A 27,796-nucleotide genomic window follows, 5' to 3' on the forward strand; every position below is an offset into this window, starting at 1 on the left:
TTATCTTCTCAAAGAACCAGCTTTTAGTTTTATTAATCTTTGCTGTCGTTTCCTTCATTTCTTTTTCATTTATTTGTGATCTGATCTTTATGATTTCTTTCCTTCTGCTAACTTTGGGGTTTTTTTGTTCTTTCTCTAATTGCTTTAGGTGCAAGGTTAGGTTGTTTATTTGAGATGTTTCCTGTTTCTTAGGGTAGGATTGTATTGCTATAAACTTCCCTCTTAGAACTGCTTTTGCTGCATCCCATAGGTTTTGGGTCGTCGTGTCTCCATTGTCATTTGTTTCTAGGTATTTTTTTATTTCCTCTTTGATTTCTTCAGTGATCACTTCGTTATTAAGTAGTGTATTGTTACCGTACATGTGTTTGTATTTTTTACAGATCTTTTCCTGTAATTGATATCTAGTCTCATAGCGTTGTGGTTGGAAAAGATACTTGATACAATTTCAATTTTCTTAAATTTACCAAGGCTTGATTTGTGATCCAGGATATGCTCTGTCCTGGAGAATGTTCCATGAGCACTTGAGAAAAATGTGTATTCTGTTGTTTTTGGATGGAATGTCCTATAAATATCAATTAAATCCATCTTGTTTAATGTATCATTTAAAGCTTGTGTTTCCTTATTTATTTTCATTTTGGATGATCTGTCCATTGGTGAAAGTGGGGTGTTAAAGTCTCCTACTATGAATGTGTTACCGTCGATTTCCCCTTTTATGGCTGTTAGCATTTGCGTTATGTATTCAGGTGCCCCTATGCTGGGTGCATAAATATTTACAATTGTTATATCTTCTTCTTGGATCGATCCCTTGATCATTATGTAGTGTCCTTCTTTGTCTCTTCTAATAGTCTTTATTTTAAAGTCTATTTTGTCTGATATGAGAATTGCTACTCCAGCTTTCTTTTGGTTTCCATTTCCATGTAATATCTTTTTCCAATCCCTTACTTTCAGTCTGTATGTGTCTCTAGGTCCGAAGTGGGTCTCTTGTAGACAGCATATATATGGGTATTGTTTTAGTATCCATTCAGCCAATCTGTGTCTTTTGGTGGGAGCATTTAGTCCATTTACATTTATGGTAATTATCGATATGTATGTTCCTATTCCCATTTTTTTAATTGTTTTGGGTTTGTTATTGTAGGTCTTTTCCTTCTCTTGTGTTTCTTACCTAGAGAAGTTCCTTTAGCATTTGTTGTAAAGCTGGTTTGGTGGTGCTGAACTCTCTCAGCTCTTGCTTGTCTGTAAAGGTTTTAATTTCTCCATCAAATCTGAATGAGATCCTTGCTGGGTAGAGTAGTCTTGGTTGCAGGTTTTTCTCCTTCATCACTTTAAATATGTCCTGCCACTCCCTTCTGGCTTTCAGAGTTTCTGCTGAAAGATCAGCTGTTAACCTTATGGGGATTCCCTTATGTGTTATTTGTTGTTTTTCCCTTGCTGCTTTTAATATGCTTTCTTTGTATTTAATTTTAGACAGTTTGATTAATATGTGTCTTGGCGTATTTCTCCTTGGATTTATCCTGTATGGGACTCTCTGTGCTTCCTGGATTTGAATAACTATTTCCTTTCTCATATTAGGGAAGTTTTCAACTATAATTTCTTCAAATATTTTCTCAGTCCCTTTCTTTTTCTCTTCTTCTTCTGGAACCCCTATACTTCGAATGTTGTCCCAGAGGTCTCTGAGACTGTCCTCAGTTCTTTTCATTCTTTTTTCTTTATTCTGCTCTGCCGTAGTTATTTCCAGTATTTTATCTTCCAGGTCACTTATCCGTTCTTCTGCCTCAGTTATTCTGCTATTCATCCCATCTAGAGTATTTTTAATTTCATTTATTTCATTTATTGTGTTGTTCATCGTTGCTTGTTTCCTCTTTAGTTCTTCTAGGTCCTTGTTAAATGTATCTTGCATTTTGTCTATTCTATTTCCAAGATTTTGGATCATCTTTACTATTACTATTCTGAATTCTTTTTCAGGTCGACTGCCTATTTCCTCTTCATTTGTTAGGTCTGGTGGGTTTTTATCTTGCTCCTTCATCTGCTGTGTGTTTCTCTGTCTTCTCATTTTGCTTATCTTACTGTGTTTGGGGTCTCCTTTTTGCAGGCTGCAGGTTCGTAGTTCCCGTTGTTTTTGGTGTCTGTCCCAGGTGGCTAAGGTTGGTTCAGTGGGTTGTGTAGGCTGCCCTGGTGGGCAGGTCCACGTCTGCTGGTGTGTTTTGGGGTGTCTGTGGACTTATTATGATTTTAGGTAGCCTCTCTGCTAATGGGTGGGGTTGTGTTCCTGTCTTGCTATTGTTTGGCATAGGGTGTCCAGCACTGTAGCTTGCTGGTCGTTGAGTGAAGCTGGGTGCTGGTGTTGAGATGGAGATCTCTGGGAGATTTTCACCATTTGATATTATGTGGAGCTGGGATGTCTCTTGTGTACCAGTGTCCTGAAGTTGGCTCTCCCACATCAGAGGCACAGCACTGACTCCTGGCTGCAGCACCAAGAGCCTTTCATCTACACGGCTCCTCAATTTGGGATGGTTCGTTGTCTATTCATGTATTCCACAGATGCAGGGTACATCAAGTTGATTGTGGACCTTTAATGCGCTGCTTCTGAGGCTGCTGGGAGAGATTTCCCTTTCTCTTCTTTGTTCTCACAGCTCCCGGGGCTCAGCTTTGGATTTGGCCCCGCCTCTGCGTGTAGGTCACCAGAGGGCGTCTGTTCTTCGCTCAGACTGGACGGGGTTAAAGGAGCAGCTGCTTCGGGGACTCTGGCTCACTCAGGCTGGGCGAAGGAAGGGGCACGGAGTGCGGGGCGAGCCTTTGGCGGCAGAGGCTGGCATGACGTTGCACCAGCCTGAGGCGCGCGGTGCGTTCTCCCGGGGAAGTTGTCCCTGGATCTCAGGACCGTGGCGGGCTGCACAGGCTCCCGGGAGGGGAGGTGTGGAGAGTGACCTGTGCTCACACACAGGCTTCTTGGTGGCGGCAGCAGCAGCCTCAGTGTCTGTCTCATGCCCCTCTCTGGGGTCTGCGCTTTTAGCTGTGGCTAGTGCCCGTCTCTGGAGCTCCTTTAAGCAGCGCTCTTAATCCCCTCTCCTCGCGCACCAGGAAACAAAGAGGGAAGAAAATGTCTCCTGCCTCTTCGGCAGGTCCAGACTTTTTCCCAGACTCCCTCCTGGCTAGCCGTGGTGCACTAACCCCCTGCAGGCTGTGTTCACACCGCCAACCCCAGTCCTCTCCGTGCGCTCCAACCGAAGCCTCTGTATCTTTTGATGGAAGGGTTTGATCCACTTATATTTAAAGTTATTACTGACAGTGATGTCAGCATTCTCTCCCCTTTAATTTATAATTAATCAGACATCCATAACTAACCAAAAAAGAGTACCTCCGCACATCATACCAGGAAACCCAAGAGATCATCCATATGTGAATCCAAATGTGGGTGGATTGTACCACGGAGGAAGCTGTGGAGCAAGAGGAGTTGCAGTGTAGCCAGCAGCAGCACAGAAGGCAGCAGCAGGTCCAGGGGTTGGTGGCACAACCTCTTTGGCAGACTGAGTAAAGAATGGAAGCAGTGAATGGTATCTGTCCTGTTGCACATCTGCAGCTAGAGGGATCTGCTGCTCTCTAAGGAGAGACCTCAGTGACTGGGAGGAGAGAAAGGAAAAGGAGGTAGTAGACAAGAGAACTGAAGAAAAGTGTCTACTGCTGTCTGCCCCAGGATTCTGGCAAGACAACCACCCACAATCCTCTACAACCCTCCCACTTGAGGATGCCCCTACTGAGCCATGGGCACACCCAAAGCTGCAAGTGCTAAGTACAAACCTCCTGCCACTCTTCCACCGCCCCCCCCCTTTTTTTTTAACCACCAGCATTTTGTGTGTGTGTGTGTGTGTGTGTGTGTGTGTTTGTGTGCTTCCAGCCTTAGTGGCAGGTAGCTATTAGTTTTGTAGACTTCTATATCCAGTTCCTTTTTCCAGGTTTGGGAAGTTCTCAGCTATTTCCTTAAATAAACTGTCACCCTCTTCCCCTTCTCTTCTCCTTCTGGAATATCCTTATTCTTTTGTTGGCTTTTTAATGGAGTCTGATTGCTCTAATAGGATTTTTTTCACATTTAAAAAAGTGATTTCTCTCTCCTGATTCATTTCTAGTTTTCTATTTTCCAGCTTACTGATTCTCTCTTCCATCTGATCTCCTCTATTTCTAATGCATTCTTCTCACTTATCAAGTTCTTTAATTCCAGAATTTCTGCTTAGTTCGTCTTTTAAAATTTTTATTTGGTAAAGTACTCCTTCTGTTTATTAATTTTATTCTTGAGATCATCATATTGCCTTTTACCAACCTTACATTGGTCAGAATGGCCATCATCAAAAAGTTTACAAATAATAAATGCTGGAGAGGGTGGGGAGAAAAGGGACCCTCCTATACTGTTAGTGGTAATGTATATTGGTACAACCACTATAAAAAACAGTATGAAGTTTCCTTAAAAAACTAAAAATAGACCTACCATAAGATCCAGTAACTCCATTCCTGGGCATATATCTGGAAAACACAAAAACTATAATTTGAAAACATACATATACCCCAGTGTTCACAGCAACACTGTTTCCAATGTCCAAGACATGGAAGCAACCTAAATGTCTACCAACAGATGGAGAAAGAAGATGCGGTGTGTGTATGTGTGCGTGTGCGTGTGTGAATTTAATGGAATATTACTCAGCCATAAAAAAGAATAATGCCATCTGCAGCAACATGAATGGATATAGAGATTATTGTGTTAAGTGAAGTAAGTCAAAGACAAACATCATATGATATCATTATTTGTGGAACCTTAAAAAATGGTATAAATGAATTTATATGTAAAACAGAAATAGACTCACAAACATAGAAAACAAACTTATGGTTACCAAAGGGGATAGTGGGGAGTGGGGGGAGGTAAATTTGGAAATCAGGATTAACAAATACACACTACTATATATAAAATGGATAAACAACAAGGACCTACTGTATAGCACAGGGAACTATACTCAATATCTTATAATAACCTATAATGGAAAAGAATCTGGAAAAGAATATATGTATTATATATATATATATATATATAAAACGTATTAATATATGTATAACTGAGTCACTCTGCTATACATCTGAAACTAACACAACATTGGAAATTAACTATACTTCAATAAAATAATAATAATTTAAAAAGAAGATATATTACTGTAAATATACAGGCTCCCAACTCCCAAGCACCAAAATATATTACGCAAATAATAACAGATATTAAGGGAGAAATAGACAACAATACAGTAATTGTAGGGGACTTCAATACCTCTCTATCACCAATGGATAGATCATCTAGACAGAAAATCAACAAGAAAATACTTGAATTGAACCACACTTTAGAACAAATGGACTTAATAGATATACAGAACATTCAGTCCAACAGCACCAGAATACACATTCTTCTCAAATGCACATGGAACATCCTCTAGAATAAATCATGTGATAGGCCACAAAAAAAAAATCTTCGCAAATTTAAGAAGATTGAAATCATCCAGCTATCTTTTCTGACCACAATAATATAAAACTAGAAATGAGAAAAGTGAGAATATCTACAAATATGTGGAAACTAAAAACACACTTCTAAACAACCCTTGGGTCAAAAAAGAAATGAAACTGGAAATGAAAAATTATTTTAATACAAATGAAAATACAACATACAAAATATTGTAGGATGTAGCAAAAGCAGTTCTCAGAGGCAAGCCTGCAGCAAAAATTCATACAGTAAATGATAAGCAATATCTCAGATAAACAACCTAACCTTACACCTCAAGGGACTAGAAAAAGAACAAGTTAAGCCCAAAATTAGCAGAAGGAGGAAAATAAAAAAAGAAAAGGTACAAATGAGATAGACACCAGAAAAAAAAACAATAGAAAGGAACAACAAAAGTAAGGTCAGTTCTTTGAAAAGATAAATAAAACTGACCAAACTTTAGCTGGACTAATTGATGATGAAATAGAGAAGACTAAAAATTAGACACAAAACAGGAGACATTACAACTGATACTGCAGAAACACATAGAATCATAAGAGACTACTATGAACAATTATATGCTAACAAATTACATAACCTAGAAGAAATGTATATATTTCTAGACCATATAACCTACCAAGACTGAATCAGGAAGAAAGAGAAAATCTGAACAGACCAATAATGAGTAAAGAGATTGAATCAGTAATCAAAAATTCCCCACACAGAAAATTCCAGAACCAAACAGCTTCACTAGAGAATCTTAACAAACATTTAGAGAAGAATTAACACCAATCCTCCTCAAATTCTTCTAAATTACTGAGAAGGGAACACTTCCAAACTCATCCTACAAAGCCAACATTATGATACCAAAACCGGATAAGGATACCACAAGAAAAGAAAACTATAGACGAATATCCCTGATGTATATTGATGTATAAATTCTCAAAAAAATTAGCAAACCAAATTCAAGAACACTTTAAAAGGATTATGCACCATGACCAAGTGGTATTTATCCCCGGGATGCAAGGATGATTCAACATATGCAAATCAATAAGTACATCACATTAATAAAATGAAAGATGAAAATGAAGGAATCAACTCACTAGAAACAGAAAAAGTATTTGACAAAATACAACGCCTTTCGTGATAAAAACCCTTAACAGATTAGGTATAAAAGGAACATACTTCAACATAATAAGGGCCATATATCACAAACCCACAGCCAACATTTTCTTCAACTCAGTGGAGAAAAACTGAAGTGTTTCCTCTAAAATCAAGAACAAGACAAGGATGCCACTCTCACCACTCCTATTCAAAATAGTACTGGAAATCCTAGCTAGAGCAAATAGGCAAACAACAAAATAAAAGGTATCTGAATCAGAAAGAAAGAAGTAAAATTTTCACTATTTGATGATTATATGACCTTATATATAGAAAAATCCCAAAGAGTCAGTCATAAAACTGTTGGAATTAATCAATGATTTTAGTAAAGTGGTTGAATCAACATACAGAAAGCAACTGTATTCCTTTACACTAATGATGAAGCATCTGAAAAAGAAATAAAACTATCCCATTCACAATAGCATCAAAAATAATAAAACACTTTAGAATAAATTTAACCAAGGAAGTGAAAGATCTGTTCAATGAAAACTACAAGGCTTTGCTGAAAGAATTTAAAGATGACACAAATAAATGGAAAGACATCCCTTGTCCATGGACTGGAAAAATTAATATTGTTAAAATGGCCACAGTACTCAAAGCCATCTACACATTCAGTGTAACTCCCACCAAAATACCAAAGCCATTCTTCACCGAAATAGAAGAAACAATCCTAAAATTTGTATGGAACCACAAAAGACCCCAAATAGCCAAAGCAATCCTGAGACAAAAAAGAACAGAGTCAGAGGTATTACAGTTCCAGATTTCAAATTATACTACAAAGCCATAGTAAGGAAAACAGTATGGTACTGGCACAAAAAGAGACACACTAACCAGTGAAACAAAATAAAGCCCCCAAATCAAATCCTGCTATATACTGTCAACCATTATTCAACATGGGAGCCAAGAATACCCAATGGATAAAGGATAGTCTCTTCAAATAATCTTGCTGGGGGCTTCCCTGGTGGCGCAGTGGTTGAGAATCCGCCTGCCAATGCAGGGGACACAGGTTCGTGCCCCGGTCCGGGAAGATCCCACATGCCGCGGAGGGGATGGGCCTGTGAGCGATGGCCGCTGAGCCTGCGCATCCGGAGCCTGTGCTCCACAGCGGGAGAGGCCATGACAGTGAGAGGCCTGCGTACCGCAAAAAAACACAAAACAAAACAAAAAAAATCTTGCTGGGAAAAGTGGAGAAATACATGCAGAACAACGAAATTGGACCCCTGTCTCATACTGTTCACAAAAATTAACTCAAAACGGATCAAAGACTTAAACATAAGACCTGATAACATAAAACTCCTAGAATAAAACATAGGGAAGAAGCTCATCAATAATGTAACTACATCGGGCTTCCCTGGTGGCGCAGTGTTTGAGAGTCCGCCTGCCAATGCAGGAGACACGGGTTCGTGCCCTGGTCCGGGAAGATCCCACATGCCACAGAGTGGCTGGGCCCATGAGCCGTGGCCACTGAGCCTGCGCGTCTGGAGCCTGTGCTCCGCAACGGGAGAGGCCACAACAGTGAGAGGCCCGCATACCAAAAAAAAAATAACAACAATGTAACTACATCAAATGCAAAAGCTTCTGCATAGCAAAAGAAACAGTTAACAAAATGAAAAAACCTACAGAATGGGAGGAAAATTTTGCAAACCATATATCCAATAAGTGGTTAATATCCAAAATATATAAAGAACTCAGTAACAACAACAAAATCCAATTTTTTAAATGGGCGAAGAACTAACTAGACATTTTTCCAAAGAGGATATCAAAATGACCAACAGACACATGAAAAAATGTTCAACCTTACTAATCGTCAGAGAAATGAAAATCAATACCACAATGAGATATCACCTCACACCTGTTAGAATGGCTATCATCAAGAAGAGACAGCAAGTGCTGGTGAGGATGTGGTGAAAAGGGAACATATATACATTGTTGGTGAGAATGGAACTTGGTCCAACCATTATGGAAAACAATATGGAGGTTCTTCAAATGTTAAAAGAATAGAGCTGGAGGTATGATCCCTGACTTCAGACTATACTACAAAACTACAGTAATCAAATATTGTACTGGCACAAAAACAGACAGATAGATCAGTTGAACAGAATAGAGAGCATAGAAAAAAACCCACACACTTAAATTCAATTAATCTACAACAAAGGAGGCAAGAATATACAATGGAGAAAAGACAGTTTCTTCAATACATGGTGCTGGGGAAACTGGGCCACTATGTGTAAAAGAATGAAATTAGAACATTTTCTAATACCATATACAAAAATAAACTCAAAATGGATTAAAGACCTAAATGTAAGACTGGAGACCATAAAACTCCTAAAAGAAAACATGGGAAGAACACTCTTTGACATAAATTGTAGCAATATTTTTTTAGATCTACCTCCTAAGGCAAAGGAAACAAAAACAAAAATAAATAACTAAAACGTAATTAAACTTAAAAGCTTTTGCACAGCAAAAAGGAAAAAACAACCTACTGAATGGGAGAAATATTTGCAAATGATGTGACTGATAAGGGGTTAATATCCAAAATATATATACAACTCATACAATTCAGTATCAAAAAAAAAAAAACCAACCAGAAAAAAGAAACAAACTAAAAGTGGACAGAAGACCTGAACAGACATTTCTCCAAAGAAGACATACAGGTGGCCAACAGGCACATGAAAAGGTGCTCAACAGCATTAATTGTCAGAGAAATCCAAATCAAAACCACATGGGATATCACATCACACCTGTTAGGATGACTATTATCAAAAAGAGAAGAGAAAACAAATGCTGGTGAGGATGTGGAGAAAAGGGAACCCTCAAATACTGCTGGTGGAAATGTAAATTGGTGCAGCCACTGTAAAAACAGTATGAAGATTCCTCAGAAAACTAAAAATGGTACTACCATATGATCCAGCAATTCCACTCCTGGTTTATATCTGAAGAAACTGAAACAATCAATTCAAAAGATATATGCAACCCAAAGTTTCTAGCAGCATTATTTTCAATAGCCATGATATGGAAGCAACCTAAGTGTCCACCAACACATGAATGGATAAAGATGTGGAATGAATACATACACATACACACACACACACATACACACACACACACAATGGAATACTACTCAGCCATAAAAAAGAATGAAATTTTGCCACTTGCAACAACATGGATGGACTTGGAGGGTATCTTGCTTAGTGAAATAAGTCAGAGAAAGACAAATACTGTATGATATCACTTACATGTGGAATGTAAAAAAATAAACTAGTGAATATAACAAAGAAGAAACAGACTCACAGATCTAGAGAACAACCTTGTGGTTACCAATGGGGAGAGGGAAGCGAGGAGGGTTAGGGGATTAAGAGGTACAAACTACTATGCATAAAATAAATTAGCTACAAGGATATATTGCACAGCACAGGGAATGTATAATAACTATAAATGGTATATAACCTTTAAAAATTGTGAATCACTGTGTTGTATACCAGAAACTTATAAAATATTGTAAATCGACTATACCTCAATTTGTAAAAAAAGGGAAAAAATTAAAAATAGAAATATGATCCAGCAATTACACTTTTGGGTATATACCCAAAGAAAATGAAAACAAGATTTCCAGGAGATACTTGAACTCCCATGTTTATTGCAGCATTATTCACAATAACCAAGATATGGTACCCAAATGCCCATCAACGGATAAATGGACCAAAAAAAGTGGTATGTATATACGATAGAATATCATTCAGCCATGAGAAAGGAGGATATCCTCCCATTTGTGACAACATGGATAAACCTTAAGTACATTATGCTAAGCAAGATAAGTCAGAAAGTACTGAATGATATCATTTATATGTGAAATCTAAAAAAAATTAAACGTGTAATAAAACAGTGAAATGGTCGTTACCAGGGGATGGGAATAGGGATAAGAGTGATGGTGTTTAAGGGTACAGACTTGTCAACAAGTAGTAAAGAAGCCATAGTGATCTAATGCACAGTATAATGAAATGAATATAGACAATAATTTTGTACTATAATTACGTGATGTGAGAAATAATAGCCTCATCAGCCATCATACTACAATATGTAAATGTTTCAAAGTAACATGCTATATAACTTAAACTTACACGATGTCGTACTGTCAAATCTATTCAATAAATAATAAAAGTAAAAATAAAGTATCATTTGTTATTTGTTTTCTATATACCTTATAGCTTTTTGTCCCTCAGTACTTGCATTATTGTCTTCTTTTGTGCTTAGTGGATTTTTTTGTAGTGAGACATTTTAATTTCTTTGTGGTTACCATAGGGATTACATTTAACATCCTAAGGTTCTAACACCATCTTAACTTCAATAACATACAAAACTGTTTCCATACAGCTCCATTCCCCAACCCCTTTCAGTTACTGATGTCACAAAATTACATCTTTATGCACTGTGTGTTCAAAAACATAGGCTAATAATTTTTCTATGCATTAGTCTTTTAAATCATGTAGGGAAAAAAAAGTGGTATTCCACTTACAATTTACTAGCTTTTATAATTTCCCATGTATTTATCTTTACTATAAATATTTATTTCTTCATATGGATTTGAGTTAGTGCCTAGTGTCCTTTCATTTCAACCTGAAGGACTCCCTGTAGCATTTCCTGCAGGGCAGGTCTACTGGTAATGAATTCCTTCAGCTTTTGTTTATCTGAGGGTGTCTTAATTTCTCTCTCATTTTTGAAGGACAGTTTTGGCAGATGAAGTATTCTTGGTTGACAAGGTTTTTTTTTTTTCCTTCTTCTTCTTCTTGCAGCCTTTTAAATGTATCAACCCACTGTATACTGGCCTCTCAGGTTTCGGATGAGAAATCTCCACATGATCTTATTTAAGATCTCTCTCTTATATGTGATGAGTCACTTCTCTCTTAATGCTTTCAAGACTCTCTCTTTGTCTTTGTCTTTGACAGTTTCATTAGAATGTGTCTCAATGTGCACCTTTTTGTGCACATTCTACTTGGTGTTCATTGAGCTTCTCGGATATTAATATTTGTGTATTTCATCACACGTGAGAAGGTTTTGGCCGTTACTTCTTCAGATAATCTCCCTGCCCCTTCGTCTCTCTGTTCTCCTATGAGACTCCCACGAGGCATATGTCCGTCTTCTTTACAGTATCTCACAGGTTCTGCAGGCTCTATTCACTTTTCTTCAGTTTTTTTTCTTTCTGTTATTCAACTCGATAATTTCAATCATCTTTTCTATAATTTCTTTCTTTTTCTTTCTCAAATCTGCTTCTGACTCCCTCTAGTGAATTTTTCATTTCAATTATTGTACTTTTTGGTTCCAGAATTTTTTTTAGTTCCTTTTTATGTCTTCTCTTTACTAATATTTACAAATTATTCCTACATTGTTTTCTTGACTTTATTTTTATCTTCCGATAGCTCTTTGAGCATCTTTAAGACAGTTGTTCTAAAGTATTTTTCTAATAAGTCCACTATCTGGTCTTTCTCAGGGATGGTTTCTGTTGATTTAATTTTTCCTTTGAATTGGCCATACTTTCCTTGTGATATTTTGTTGAAAATCAGACATTTGAATTATACTGGTAACTCTGGAAATCAGATTGTCTGCCTGCTCCAGGGTTTACTGATGTTGTTGTTTTTGTTGTTGTTGTTTGGTGCCTTTGTGCCAAGGATTAGCCTGAGGTATAAAGTCAGGGTCTTCTCCTGTCTTTTCTGAGCCTGCACCTTTCCCTGGGTATACACAGTGACTTTCTATGGATATTCAATTGGTTTTGAATGTCCTAGTCCTTAAATGTCTAGTGCCCAAAAGGGGAGAAAGGGAATAATGAATGAGGGAATGGATAAGCTCTGGGTCTTTAAATCCCCTGTAAGTCTCTTCAGATGGTGGGACTGGAACAATGGCTGCCCACCACAGTGTCTGTATCTCTGCAATCAGAAGCAGCAATCAGAACGCAGATCCCTGATATTTGGAGGACAAGGTTCTTGCTGTTCACCCTGGCTCCCATAAGCTGTGCGCAGGCTACTACAAGTACATGTGCATGGCTGCCTCTGGTGGGGGGATGGTAGTGGTTGACGGGGAGCCACTGATGTGCTAAGAGGTGAAATTAACCAAAATTAACCACAATTTACTGTCAGGGCTTCCCCTGGAATTTGCAACTTTTGAATAGACTGCAGAGGTCTAGAAGAGTCACATCAGGCAGATTCTGCCGGTATAGTTGTCTAGGTAGGGAGATGGACTCCTGGCACTTCCTACTCTACCATCTTCCCTGATGTCACTCCACATATGTAACTTAAAATTTCCCAGTAACCACTTAATAAAGCAAAAAGAAACAGGTAAGTACTTTAACAATATATTTAACCTAGTGTATCAAAAATATGATTAGTCAGTATGTAATCAACATAAAAAATTTTATACCATCTTCAAAAGTGTGTATTATTTCATACTTAGAGAACATCAATTCAGATGGTAAATTTTCAACAGTTTGAAATGTTGTACTACCAAACCAAAAATGTGTTTAACAGAAAAATATTTTATATTGCTTCAGTTTCTCAATTTAAATTAATTAAATTTAACACAATTTAAAACTCAGCTCCTCAGTTGGAGTAGCCATGTTTCAAGTGCTCAGCAGCCACAGGTGGCAATGGCCACTATATTGAACAACCCAGCTCTAGACTCTCACCTTATAAAAAAAGATTTGTGAGGTTAAGTTTGGTTTGGCTTTACTTTCTGTTCTTTACTGAAGGGCTTTCAGTTCCTTCTTTTTTCAAAATGCCCACTGGATTAGGATGGATCCTTCCCTTGTAAGGCAAGCATGAAATGTGTAGACACCTGGGAAGCCACTGTTGAAGCAGAAGCCTCCACAGGGAAACCCTGTAGCCATCCTAGAGGCTGCCATGCAGCAAGTGAGTGAGTTGTATCTTCCAGGCATAAGGTTCTAGAAGGGACTGGAGTCCACACAAGTCATTGGTACTTGTCTTCCATTCTAGAAGCAGCAAGGCTTTCACTTTCACACTCAATCTAGCAAGGAGCCTGTCACTTCTGAATAACAGTGCTGGTAGCAGCTCAGCTTCATGTTACAACCCTGAAGATGTTTTGCTCTGTTTGGGGGGATCATGCTGTGAATATCCATGTGGAATCCCAGTTGCTTCCAGGAAAGTTGTTTATAATACTGCCGAATGGGCAAGACAAAGCGAACTTCTGCATTTTTTTTTTCTTTTTAAGGTAACTAACCCAATATGGTAAACCTCAGCAAATGCAGTTTAAAACCATAATAACATTTCACATGCATCGAATTGGTAAAAAAAATTTATCTTTGTCGGGACTTCCCTGGCGGTGCAGTGGTTAAGAACCCGCCTGCCAGTGCAGGGGACACGGGTTCGAGCCCTTGTCTGGGAAGATCCCACATGCCGCTGGAGCAACTAAACCCATGCGCCACAGCTACTGAGCCTGCGCCCTAGAGCCCGCGAGCCACAACTACTGAGCCTGAGTGCCATAACTACTGAAGCCCTTGCACCTAGAGCCCATGCTCCTCAACAAGAGAAGCCACCACAATGAGAAGCCTGCGCACTGCAACGAAGAGCAGCCCCTGCTCGCCACAACTAGAGAAAGCCCACGTGTAACAACAAAGACCCAAAGCAGCCAAAAAATAAATTAATTTAAAAAAAATTATCTTTGTCAATATCAAGAGCTAGCAAGAATATGGAGTAAAAAAAAAATCTCATCCAGAACTAGTGGGAGTATAAATTAGTTCAACCACTTTGGAAAACACTGTGAATCATCCAATAAAGTTGATGGTGCAGATCCCTCACCAGGTACATACACTAGAGAAACTGCGTGTGGATGAGGAGTGGCCCCAGAATGCTCACAGAGCACTGTTTATAATAGCGAAATGTCTGGACCACCCGAATGTTCTTAAAGAAGATTGGATAAACTGGATATGTTCCACAACAAAACACTATACAGGGCTTCCCTGGTGGCGCAGTGGTTGAGAGTCCGCCTGCCGATGCAGGGGACGTGAGTTCGTGCCCTGGTCCGGGAGGATCCCGTGTGCCGCGGAGCGGCTGGGCCCGTGAGCCATGGCCGCGGAGCCTGTGCGTCCGGAGCCTGTGCTCCACGACGGGAGAGGCCACAGCAGTGAGAGGCCCACGTACAGCAAAAAAAAAACACAAAAAACAAAAAAAAAACACTATACAGCTGTGAAAATTAATAAACTTAGGTTATGTACGTCAACATATGAGTGGTTATCACAAATAGAAACTACAATCCAAGCAAGTCAGGAAGACTACACACACTTTGATTTCATTTATATGAAGGTCAAAAACACACAAACTTGATAATGTGTCGGGGAACACTAAGAATGTGTTTAACACCACATTCCTGTGTGGTGAAAGTATAAAGAAAAGCAAGGCATGGCTAACAGAAAACTCACAGAGTGATTACATTTGGGGGCTGGAGGAAGGGGCATGTGATCAAGGAGAGGACAAACTCAAATACGTATGTGGTTACAAACAGCAAGTTTTCTGTCTGCTCAATGATCTATTCCAAGATAATTACTGAGAGAGACTCTGAATTCACCAATGAGGTGGCAGTACTACATTTTCAGGTTCTGCCTGGAAGACATTCCTATAGGCCTATAGGTGAGTCTTATTGCTCTGTCATGTGGCTGAATGACCTACTGACCATCTCTCATTATTTCAGGGAAATATTTGTTACAAGAGTTTTTTGGGGTAAAGATAGATGACCTTTCTAAATGTCTCATGTAAATGAGACATGTCCATGTGTGCTGCATCCTGTTTAACTATTCCTGTCGCTGGACATTTAGGTTGCTTCCATGTCCTGGCTATTGTAAATAGTGCTGCAATGAACATCGGGGTGCATGCATCCTTTCAAATCATGGTTTTCTCTGGATATATGCCTAGGAGTGGGATTGCTGGGTCATATGGTAATTCTGCTTTTAGGGTTTTTTTTAATATAAATTTAATTTATAAAAAGACCCAAAGGCTGTGTTGGGTCTTCCTTGCGTGCGGGCTTTCTCTAGTTGCAGTGAGCAGGGGCTACTCTTCATTGAGGTGCGCGGGCTTCTCATAGCAGTGGCTTCTCTTGTTGCGGAGCATGGGCTCTAGGTGGGCAGACTTCCGTAGTTGTGGCTCACAGGCTCTAGAGCGCAGGCTCAGTAGTTGTGGGCCACAGGCTTAGCTGCTCCATAGCATGTGGGATCTTCCTGGCCCAGGGATCGAACCCATGTCCCCTGCATTGGCAGGTGGATTCTTAACCACTGCGCCAGCAGGGAAGTCCTGCTTTTAGTTTTTTAAGGAACCTCCAGACTGTTCTCCATAGTGGCTGTACCAATTTACATTCCCACCAACAGTGCAGGAGGGTTCCCTTTTCTCCATACCCTCTCCAGCATTTACTGAATATTACTCAGCCACAAAGAGGAACGAAATAGTGCCATTTGCAGAGACGTGGATGGACCTAGAGAATGTCATTCAGAGTGAAGTAAGTCAGAAAGAGAGAAAAATATATAATATCGCTTATATGTGGAATCTAGAAAAATGGTAGAGCTGAACTTATTTGCAAAGCAGAAATAGAGTCACAGCTGTAGAGAATAAATGTATGATTACCAAGGGGGGTTGGGATGAATTGGGAGATTGGGATTGACATATATACACTGCTATGTATAAAACAGATAACTAATGAGAACCTACTGTATAGCATAGGGAAACCTACTCAGTGCTCTGTGGTGATCTAAATGGGAAGTAAATCTAAAAAAGAGTGGATATATGTATACATATGACTGATTCACTTTGCTGTATAGCAAGAAACACAACATTGTAAAGCAACTATACTCCAATAAAAACTAATTTTAAAAAATGAGACATGTCCATGTAAATGAACTAAGAGATTTAAAAAATTACTGTTCAGAACCAAAACCTTTTTTTTATTGTATGATACGTATAAAAAGGTACATATAAGACATTGCCATATGGCCTTTAGCCGTAGGTCTCATCCTGTGTGACAGAAGAGGAGACACAGAGGGGAGGGTGAGGTCAGGTGGCAAAATGGCAGACAGCCCTGACTCCTGGAGTGGAGAGGCTAAAGGCAGGTGTCCGCATTTCCTAATCCTCCCTACTAATCCCTTTGAAGTTCCACCGTCATAAGATCCAGAATTGTCCCCATCCACATTTAAGCCAGGGTAGATACCTAAGCCACCAAAAACTGGCATCAAACTGCCTCATGGACCAGACAAGTTTGGATCTGACAGCCAGACCCCCAGAACTGGCCGGCAGGTTGGGCAGGCTTGCTCGTCATTTCATTTACCTCTCAGTCACGCAGTCCTACATCTCACGTGACTGAAACTTTCAGTTCCCACTGAGTATACTATTTTTTAAAATAGTGAACAGCAGTGAACTCACCACCTAGCTTAAAAGTAGGCTATCCCCAGTACCTTTAACGCCTGTACGCTCTTCCCGTTATCTCCTTCCCTTCCCCACAAACAGAACCACTGTCCCCAGCCGCAGTTTCTGGCTCAGCAGGTCTGGGTGGCTGGAGAATGTGCATCTCTACAAGTTCCCAGGAGATACTGATGTTGCTGTTCTGGGGACCACACTTTGAGAACCACTCCCTACAGCACACACCCAGGAACAGATTACTGGGCTGTAGGGTATGTACTTGTTCAGATTTTATTAGGGAATGCAAAACTATCTTCCGAAGTTGTACCAACTTACACTCTTGCCAGCAATAGGTAAGAGTGTCTGTTGCTGGAAATCCTTGTCAACACCTGAGTATCATCTAACTTTAAAATTTGTGCCCATCTGGTGTGTGTGAAATGGTATCTCACTGTGACAAATCTCTTTTTCCAGTCTGTAGTTTGTCTCTCATTCTTTATGGTGTTTGTTGAACAGAAGTTCCCTTATTAATATTAATGCAGCCAAATTTATCAGTCTTTTCCTTTATGGGTCATATTCTTTGTGTTTTATTTAAGAAGACCCCCCTACTCTAAAAATTTAAAGCTACTTTCCCACATAGTATTCTAAACATTTTATATGTTTTCCTTTTACATAACAGTCTTTAATCTGCCAGGAATTGATTTTTGAGTATGGAGTAATATATGGGTCCAATTTCATTTATTTTTCCCTCTTGAGATACAAGGATGACCTCTTGTCCAAGCACTGTTTACTGAATATCCCATCATTTCCCCACTGATCTGCCTTACTGTCTCTATCAGAACTTAAGTGTCCTTATATGTCTGGGTCTACTTCTGGGTTTCTGTCTGTTCTGTTGAACTACTTTGAGTCAACAGCATACTCTTTTAATTACTTTAACATTATGGCGTCTTACTATCTCATATAGCAAGACCTCCTAATTTATTTTCTCCTTTAAAAAGCTTGCATATCTTTTGCCATATTTATCACTAGGTAAATAATGTTTTTTGCTATTGTAAATTGTATCTTTTTTAAAAATTAAAATCTGCATATGTGCTCGCTTCGGCAACACATATACTAAAATCTGCATAGTATGCATTTTAAAAGACATTTAATATTTATCCAGAATTTCAGTTGCTATGGGTATGGTTTTTCAGAGTATCTAGGATGCCATTTTCTTTATCTTTCCTTAAACTTTAATTGCACTGATTTTGTCATACATAATAAAAATATCACTAGATCACTACAGCATCTAATAAGGAGGATTCAAATTTGAAAATGTATTTCCTAAATCAGCTCAGTGACTGTTCTGACAAGTTCTTTCCTGAGAATCGACCACACACAGCTTTGGTCATTTCTCTCCATCAGAACGTGGTGGGAAGGAAACGTTAAGGTGGGCAGAAGGGGGATGGGGGATTCATAATTTCTATCTAACACAGATAACTTGGCCTAGAAAACCAAAATGGCAAAATATTTACAATGGGTGAATCTGCGTAAAGGATTTACAGAATTTCTTTGTACTATCCTTGCAACTTTCTAAGTTTCAAAAAAAAAAAAAGTTAAATAGAAACCTTCAGGAATAACTAAAATCATAAACCCAACCATGCTGGAGTTACAGCCACACCATCTTCTAAAGGATTCTTTCTGGTTCATGACCCTCCTAAGGGGGCAGTAAGCATGTGATATCCATGAACATTTCTCACCACAGCTGAAGGGACAACCCAAGGCTGGCCCACAAATTATGCCTAACAGACTGGATGAAAAGGTGAAGTGGGCTGATTGGATGCTTCTCTATGGAACTAGAAAAGTGAAAGACCGAGCTAGTTATCAACAGAAGGTGGTATTGAAAAGTGGTGATGTAGAAGCTGGAGAACTTGCCATGGACCCTGAGCAAGCGGAAAGTCCAGAGGAATCAAGCTGGACAAGAGGAGGAAGCCAGCTCGTACAGGGACAGAAAGACAGTTACTCGGAGCCAAGTCACATTCACGGTCATACACTAGGGTGAGAAGCCAGGAATTCCTGCTGCAAAGATTCTCTAGAGCTGACCCAAATCCGAAACCCCAGACTCTAGACTCCATGTGGTCAGGCCTATGATGGCTCAGTTTCATTTCATGACCCTCACTGCTCCCCATGAATCCTTACTTCTGGTCTTTATTGCTTACAACCAAAAGAACCCAACTGCATCCCTCTAACCAATACTTTTCCGCATGAAATTGAAAAATATGTGACCTTTAATGATGTTGTAAATATAAGCCTGAAGTCATTTATAAAGTTCTGCCACTAATGCTGTATTATATTCATTGTGTTTAATTACATCACTAACCAACCAAAAATTTGAAAACCACTCTTTAATTTAAAGCCAGCCTGTCTTAGCTCAAGCTGCTATAACAAAATACCTAAACTGGGTGGCTTATCAACAAGAGAAATCTATCTCTCACGGTTCTGGAGGCTGGAAATCTGAGATCATGGTGCCACCATGGCCAAGTTCTAGTGAAGGCCCTCGTTTGGGACACCAGCTGCTGACTTTTCACTGTGTCCTTATACGGCAGGAAGAGGGGGAGAGCTCTCTGGGGTCTCTTTTATAAGAATACTAATCCCATTTGTTAGGGTTCCACCCTCATGACCTAATCACCTTCCAAAGGACCCCAACTCCTAATACCATCACACTGGGGATTAGGATTTCAACATATGAATTCCAGGGGGACACAAACATCCAGTCACCCTTTTACTAAATCTCTTCCCCCTCTAGCTTGCTTTCTTTACAGAGCCAGTTTTTCTCATGGAACCTACGTGAACATGGAGAGGCAGATGCTGGGTGGTCAGCTAGAGTCACCCACTAGCCTTCTTATTTCCAGGAATGATTCAAATCCGTGCATCAGCCTAGTGACCACACGTCATGGCTACCTCAAGCTGCACCCGAGACATGCATGTCGACTGAACCTTTGACCTTCCCGTGCATCTGGCCAGGCCCTTCAGCTCTCAGACTAGCTGCTTCCACCCTGCACAGCTCCTCCCATCACTAACCCTGAGAGTACGTACGATGGTCATAGACAGACCTAGAACTGTCCTCTCCACAGAGGTGGGAGGAGGGCTAGGAGAACACCTGCGCCCATGGGCCTAAGTATACTTCTTCAGGCCAGGAACATCTTGTGTGCAGTAAACCCTTGGAGAGGATGTGTAGTTTCAGCTGGGTGTTGCTCATTTTTCACAGGACTGTGAGTATTAAGCTAATGTGCTGTGTTTCCACCTGGAAGCAGCTCTCTGCCATGTCCCACAGGTTGCACAGGCCTTTCTCCCACCACAGGGTCTGAGAATGTAGTCTCTGGGGTCTGAGTTCTCTGATCCTTTTAAAAGTGTTTTTTCATTTTAGTGATAATCTAAGCGATGACTACCAGCTATTCTGGCTCCTCTGAAGATTGGGGTGCCTACATCCCCAGTTGAGATTACTATCACAGTGCTGCTAAGTGAGCCAAAGGCAATGCCAGGGTCTGCAAGAAGCTCGTCCTTTAAGAGGCACCGTACATTGTTCATGTTTGAGAAACTCTGGAGTAGTTTATTTAACTGTGGGAGATGATCTGCCCTAAGATCATGTATAATGAGGCCATTTGCAAAGGTTTCAGATGACTTCTCAGTGGTGAGGGTCCCCTGTCTCCTGACTCTCCTACAGGACTTGCTGGGTCAACTGTTCCCATTACAGCCCAGGGAGGTCTGTCTCGACTCCTCCCAGCCTAGAGGTGGGTCACCTTTCCCCACAGGTGGTTGTGCCCCAGCTTCCAGAAGTGGTTTTCAACCAGGACGCTGTTGGGGAATCCCATAAACACAGGAAGGAAACATGTCTGGCTCTCCAGCCAGATTGGCAAGACCTGAAACGCCCAGGCTCTTTGGACAAACTTTTTTGTTATTGGCTGTGTTGGGTCTTCATTGCTGCGTGCAGGCTCTTCTCTAGTTGCGGCGAGCGGGGGCTAATCTTCGTTGCAGTGCGAGGGGTTCTCATTGCAGTGGCTTCTCTTGTTGCAGAGCATGGGCTCTAGGCGCACGGGCTTCAGTAGTTGTGGCTCGTGGGCTCAGTAGTTGTGGCTCTCAGGCTCTAGAGCGCAGGCTCAGTAGCTGTGGCGCACGGGCTTAGTTGCCCCGCGGCATGTGGGATCTTCCCGGACCAGGGCTCGAACGCCGGTCCCCTGCATTGGCAGGCGGATTCTTAACCACTGCGCCCCCAGGGCAGCCCCCAGATTTGCTTTTATAGACGTTCTTTGGCTCAGCCGAGCCCATCCTGTTGGGACTTCACTGGCCCCGTCACACCCATTTCAGGGAAGCCTCCAGATGGCCGGCCAGGAAGGAGCCTTTCAAACTTATGCAAGGCACTTTCGCCTCCCCGGTTTGACAGGCACCCCCCACATAGGGGATGAGCCTGTCACTTGTGTGCTTAAGAAGAGGGGTTCACTGCTTGTGGTCATTCCCCCCCCCCCCGACCACTCTTTTGAATATCCTGAAACAATAGGAATGAAGAATATCAATTAAGATTATTCCTAGGCTCCTGAATCCGCTGCTGAACACGTAAAACCCTGGGCAGAGAGGAGCCTCCGCCACTTAGCCGGGACAGGATGGGGCAGACAGGATGTCCAGCCAGCTCCTGAGGCCCAGGGTCAGCCCCGGCCAAACAGGAGACGACTGGGCCCTCTCCCCATGCCACCCTCCCGCCATGACGTTATGCCTTCAGCCCCAGAAATAGTAGAGGACGTTTGGGAAATTCACACTCTAAAAATATTTCCTTTTTTCATGTAGGCAAGATAACACAGGAGTGACAGTGGGTTACTAAGAATGCCGTTCCCTCATTATGTAACACGGACAAAAATAAAGAGTGTTCTGGGCCAAAAACAGGGCTGAGAAAGAGGAATGTGAATAAATAGCACTGACAAGTCATTATTTACTCAAACTGTCAAATGGCTGAAGAACCTGAGGAAAGTTCTGATCCACATTGACACATCAGTGTGTCACATCATGTGACTACGGAGGGAGCCCAGGTCAGCGTCCTGACAAGTGTTTGTAGCGGAGGCCGCTCAAGGAAAGGTAAGTCGCGCAGTGCACACTCCCTCCCCCGTTATCAGCCAGCGGTAAGACTGGGGCTCCCTGACGCTGGGAGCACTGGGCTCCCTCGCGAGACTGCAGCCCATCCTGTCAGGTGACAGACAGGGTGCAGGTCGCACTGGAGCGCCCAGCCGGGTACCCTCGCTGGAGGCTGTCGTGCTGCCAGGTGGCTGGTTACGAGCCACGGGTCCCTCTCCCAGCAGAGCCACTGCCCCTCAGGGGTCAGAGCAGGGCGTCCAGACTCACCCCGGCTTTCACTGCCCACCATCCCGGCTTCTCCAAGTCCTGCCAGTGTCGCTTGCTGAATCTCTCACCCCCTCACTACTGCCGTGGTCAAGGCCACTGCCATCTCGTGCGGGGATCACCATGGCGACCACTCTAGCTCCTGATGGGTGAGTCTCGTCTCACACCTCTGTTCCTCTACTGAAAACCTTCCAGAGCTTCTTTGTTCTCACTCAACAAGCTCCAAACTCCCCAAAGAGGCATGTGAGGTGCTGAACCGGCCGCCGCTTCCCTCTCTGCTCTGGCCACACTGGCATCGGGGCTGGGGGCCTCTGCAGATAAGCCTGCAGCCTGGAACGAGCCAGGACTCTTCCCAGGTTCCTGCCCCAGCCCTCCGCCTCGATAAAGTCTACTCAGCCTTTAACTGTAACTTCCTCCATGGAGCCGGGTGCCAAGGAGGGGGAAAGGAATCAAAAGAAAACCACTCGTCTGATGAGAGGGTAGGAGATTTCGAAGTCCCTCTCTCGTTGCATCATCTCTATGAACACCGGCTGCTGGACGTGTCGTCACGTGAAAACCAGAGCTTGTAGCCAACAGCTAAGCGGTCATTCGTCCACAGCTGGGCCACTTAGTACAGCTAAGTACCTGGAGCATGCTGGGCACTTTTCAGATATTATCTTGTTTAGTTTTTGTAACACCCCATCTTGCAGAGGAAGAGGTTTGGCGTCTTGTGGCTGATAAAAGCTGGGATTTGATCTCTCCTAAGCCAGGTCTGTGCTTCTGCCATCAGGCCCAGGGCCTACCAGCAACTAGAGGGGCACATATCCATCTGGATGTCTTTTGAACGATGCTTTTAGGGGTTGAACTGGGACCCCAGCGCCCGTCCAAAAAAGTAAGATATGTTGAAGTCCTAACCCCAGTACTTCAGACCGTGACCTTGTTTGGAAATAAGGTCACTGCAGATGTAACTAGTTCAGATGAGGTCATACTGGAGCAGGATGGCTGGTGTCCAAAAAAACAGACACAGACTCAACGGTGGGGTGGAGGGACACTCTGCCATGTGATGACAGAGGCAGAGACAGAAGCGCTACAGCTGTAAGCCAAGGAACAAGGATGCCAGCAACCACCGGCAGCTAGAAACAGGCAAGGCAGGCTCCTTCCCTACACACTTCAGGGGGAGCACCGTCCTGCCAACACCTTGATTTCCAACTTGGAGCCTCCAGAACTGTGAGACAATAAATTTCTGCCATTTTTATGCCACCCAGGTTGTGATACTTTGTTACCGCAGCCTTAGGAAACTAATAGTGACGAATTCTCTTTTTCTCTCCTGGGAAATACTTTTTATCACAGGCCTGCTCAGTACTATAGACGGTCAACTCACCAGCTTTGAACCCAGCTAACAGCATCTGCAGCACCAGCCGGCCCAGCCTGCACACGGCTCCCTCACAGGCCATTCGTCTACCTTATTCTGGGACAAAGATGGAGACAAACCTGCAAACTTAAACAAAAAATAAACATTCTATCATGGTTTTGCATGAAAAAAAAAATCCAGCTTTTTTTTTTTTCAACCTGATAGGGCAGATATGTACCTTCCTTTGAGAGGCTCACTCAGCCACAAAGCAGCAGAGGGAAATGTGCCTCTGAGGCGACATTAAGATCTCTGCCAGGAACTGCCGAGGTTGGCCTCGGGGAGGGGACGAGAGGGGCGCGTCCCCAGAGACCCAATCAGAGACTGAGCCACGTTCCTGTCCTCTCCAGGTAGGGGCCAAGCAGGGGCCTTCGGTCCGGCTGCCCTCCTTGGCAGGTAAGCTCAGCCCAGAAATGATCCCTGCAGTAGGCCAGCCTTCATGGGGCAATTTATCCACGACCACCAGTCAGACATCACAAGCTCCCAGGGGAAAAACTGCTGGCAAAGAAGTTGTGTTAATATGAACTAGCTTTATTTTGTATTTCAAGAATTAGGCCAGCCCACTTTCACAGGCTGATGCCAAGCTCCACTTCTCAGAGCTAGAGAAATGCTGGCAGCAGCCTTTGGCTTTCAGGAGCTAATATCCTGCGACACTCTGGTTTTATGGTGCCCAGTGACAAAGAAATTGAGTTGAGAAGATTCAAAGACAAGTTTTGCCACTGAGTTGCATTCATTCGTTCACTGTTTGCTGAATGCCAAGTCCTATCCATGACCCTGCATGCCCAGAAGAAATGCGCAGGCAGCAAGAGCGGGTTACAGTTGGCTTGAAACAGACTGAACTGGCTTCATGCTCTTGCCCTCTCCCTCATCCTACCCTCCTGCACCCACCCCCTACTCACCCAGCTGAGTAGTCCTTCAGTTCCTGGCAAGGAGGAGTACACAGCAACCAAAACCCCATCTGGTATAGGGAGGAAGTGTTAAGTGCAGCACTGGTTGGCGGGGACACGAATCTTCCCACCCGGTGGTCACCTCTGTTCTTTCCCAGTAAGAACTGTATTACCTCTCTGATTGCATTTGTTACTCTGCAAGCACAGGTACGCACCAGTCAGTGCTTAGGCCGCATCTTACTCAGTGTCTCAATGGCATTTGACCCAGTTGATCAACTCCCTCCTTCAATTTTTTTTTTTCCTTGGCTTCTAGAACATCACACTTCTGGCTTTCCTTCTACATCAGTGGTTACTCCTTCCCTGTGTCCTCTGGCCGTCCTCCTCCTCTTCCTGATATCTGGTTCAATCCCCAGACCATCTCTTTGCATTGTGTTCACTTCTGAGTGGTCTCATACTGTCCTATGGCTTAAGTACTGTATCTGAATTTCCCAATTTATAGCACAAGCCCTAACCTTTTCCTTAAACTCCAAACTTACACAATCACTTCTAACTGTATTAATTATCTATTGCTGTATAAAATGGCCCCCAAATTCAGAAGCTTAAAATAACATTCTCTCACGGTTTCTGAGGGTCGGCAAACCACGAGCAGCTTAGCCTGGCAGTTCTGGTGCAAGGTCCCTCAGGAGGCTGCAGTCTTCTGAGACTGGGGAGAATCCACTTCCAAGCTCACATGGCTTCTGGCAGGAGCCCCCATTCCTCAGGATGTGGGCCTCTCCCTACCGTTGTTTGCAACCTGGCAGTCGACTTCCCCCAGAGTGAGTGATCCGAGAGAGAAAGCCACTCTGAGACGCATGTCTTTCCTAACCTAATCTTGGGAGTGACACACCAACACTTTTTCCGTGTTCTTCTCACCACAAAGCCCAGCTCTGGTACAATTTTGGGGTGGAGACTACACAAGGGTGTGAATCCCAGGAGGGAGGAGGCGGGGAGCCACTGCGGCCACCCCAGACGCTGGCTCCCCCAGGTAGATCTAATTGTTAGCTCAGAGTTAGCAAGTCCTAACTCCAAATCTTTATTTGCATCCTCCCTGCAAACCTGCTCTCCCCTCAGCCTTCCCCATCTCAGTATGTGACAGCATCACTCGGTTACTCAGGCCCCAAACTTCCAGCTCACCCTTGACTCTTTCTCATACCCTCAGTAATTCCGTCAGCATATTCTGTGCATTCTGCTTCCAAAACGTGTACCAAATCTGATCACCTTTTACCCCCTCCGCTGCTACCACTCCAGTGCGAACCATCAACACTCCTAGTTTCACTGCTTGCACCTCTGCCTCTGCAGTGTATTCTCCACACAGCAGCCAGAGTGAAGAGTTTCCAAATGTCAGATCATGACACCATGCCCCACCCGCCCGCCCCCTTCAAAATTCTCCACTGGCTTTCCCTTTCAATCAAGAAAACAAATCCCAACTCCTAATGTTTAGTGTGATCTGGTCTTTGCACCTTTGCCCAACTTTCATTTCTTCATCCTTTTCCCTCCCCTACTCTGCTCCCTGGCCACTCTGGCCTTTTCTCGGCGCCTCTGACATACCACGTTTACTCATACCTCTGCCTTTTTCTATCCCGTCTGGGGTCATCTCCCAGGCGCCCACAAGGCCAACTCCCTCACTTCATTCAGGTTTCTGTTCAATGTCACTGCTTCACAGGCCTTCCTTTATCACCTGTCCATAAACCACTATCCCCCCACTCAGGTAATTTGATCATACTTATCCCTTGATGTAAACGCCATTGAGGGCCTTTTACCTGTCCTGTTCACTGCTGTATCCCCATCGCCTAGGACAGTACCTGGCACATAGCTGGCACTCAGTAAACGTCTGCTGAACTAATGAATGGAATATAAAAATAAATGCTTAGAGAGTTTTAAAAATCCCATCCTGAAGAAAAATCTGGATTACTATGGTGGTATAGGGACACATAAAGTGGGAGGGCCCACGTGAGGACACTTCCTGTTGGTTCCGCAAGCACTTGTCAGGCTCTCTGCAACATGTTACAAAGCACAAAGGAGGGGGAAAAAGCCACTGATGATATAATTGCTACTTTCCAATTTAGTACCAGATCTAGGACGTGTAAATACTTCTTAGCCTCTCCAATCCATTTAGAGAGGTGGGTCTAAAACCCACCACGTCACTCCCTTGCTTCAAACTCTTGACTCACCAGTGCCCCGAAGACACGGCCCTAACTTCTTGCTGTGGTTTACCCAGAACTTCCTCACCTCACCTCAGTGACCTCACCATCTTCACATCTTGCCTCTTTCTACTCTGGGTACCTCACCCAGCCAAACTGAAATGCTGGCTATTCTCCCAAGATACATCTCCTCTAGAAAGATTTCCCTGATCCCTAAAGCCTGACTGAAAAACCTCTCCCATAACCCCTCATATTCACTATTTTTAAAAACACAAATTTATTTATTTATTTTTGGCTGTGTTGAGTCTTCGCTGCTGCGCGCGGGCTCTCTAGCTGTGGCGAGCGGGGACTACTTTGTTGTGGTGCGCGGGCTTCTCATTGCGGTGGCTTCTCTTTGCTGCAGAGCATGGGCTCTAGGCACACGGGCTCAGTAGTTGCGGCATGCGGGCTGTAGAGCGCAGGCTCAGTAGCTGTGGTGCACAGGCTTAGCTGCTCCGCAGCATGTGGGATCTTCCCGGACCAGGGCTCCAACCCATTTCCCCTGCGTTGGCAGGCGGCTTCTTAACCACTGCACCACCAGGGAAGTCCTCTATTCTCTATTACTGCATGTATTAGTCTCCACTACCAACAAATGAATGAATTACTAAATAAACGTTGGACCTCTAGTTCATACCGTCGAGTTGACTGCACTCTCCGTTTTATAGCAATGTTACCTCAGTCTTCCCTACCTGATGGGAAGGTCACTGAAAGGAGGATGTTCGGTTTCTGTTTTACCTTAATTGCCTAGTACAGTACCTGATACGAAGTAGATACTTTAAAATATCTTAAAATCAACAAACACATTAACTATAATAAAAGTAAAATGGGATAATGTCATTAAAAAAGGCACAAAGTGTTCCTGAGCTCCCTGCAAGACTCAGCAGGCTGCAAAT

General features: G+C 42.6%; 1 protein-coding gene across 1 annotated transcript in view; it reads left to right on the forward strand.

Moving 5' to 3' along the window:
- Positions 1–17,458, forward strand: part of ZRANB3 (zinc finger RANBP2-type containing 3) — a 286,433-nt gene extending 268,975 nt beyond the window's left edge. The window contains exon 21 of the mRNA XM_067742089.1: positions 17,158–17,458. Coding sequence (XP_067598190.1) covers positions 17,158–17,244 — 87 coding nt within the window. The 3' untranslated portion in view covers positions 17,245–17,458. The remainder of the gene's footprint in view (positions 1–17,157) is intronic.
- Positions 17,459–27,796: the final 10,338 nt, after the last annotated feature.

Source organism: Pseudorca crassidens, chromosome 6, assembly GCF_039906515.1.
Source record: "Pseudorca crassidens isolate mPseCra1 chromosome 6, mPseCra1.hap1, whole genome shotgun sequence".
Lineage (NCBI taxonomy): Eukaryota > Metazoa > Chordata > Mammalia > Artiodactyla > Delphinidae > Pseudorca > Pseudorca crassidens.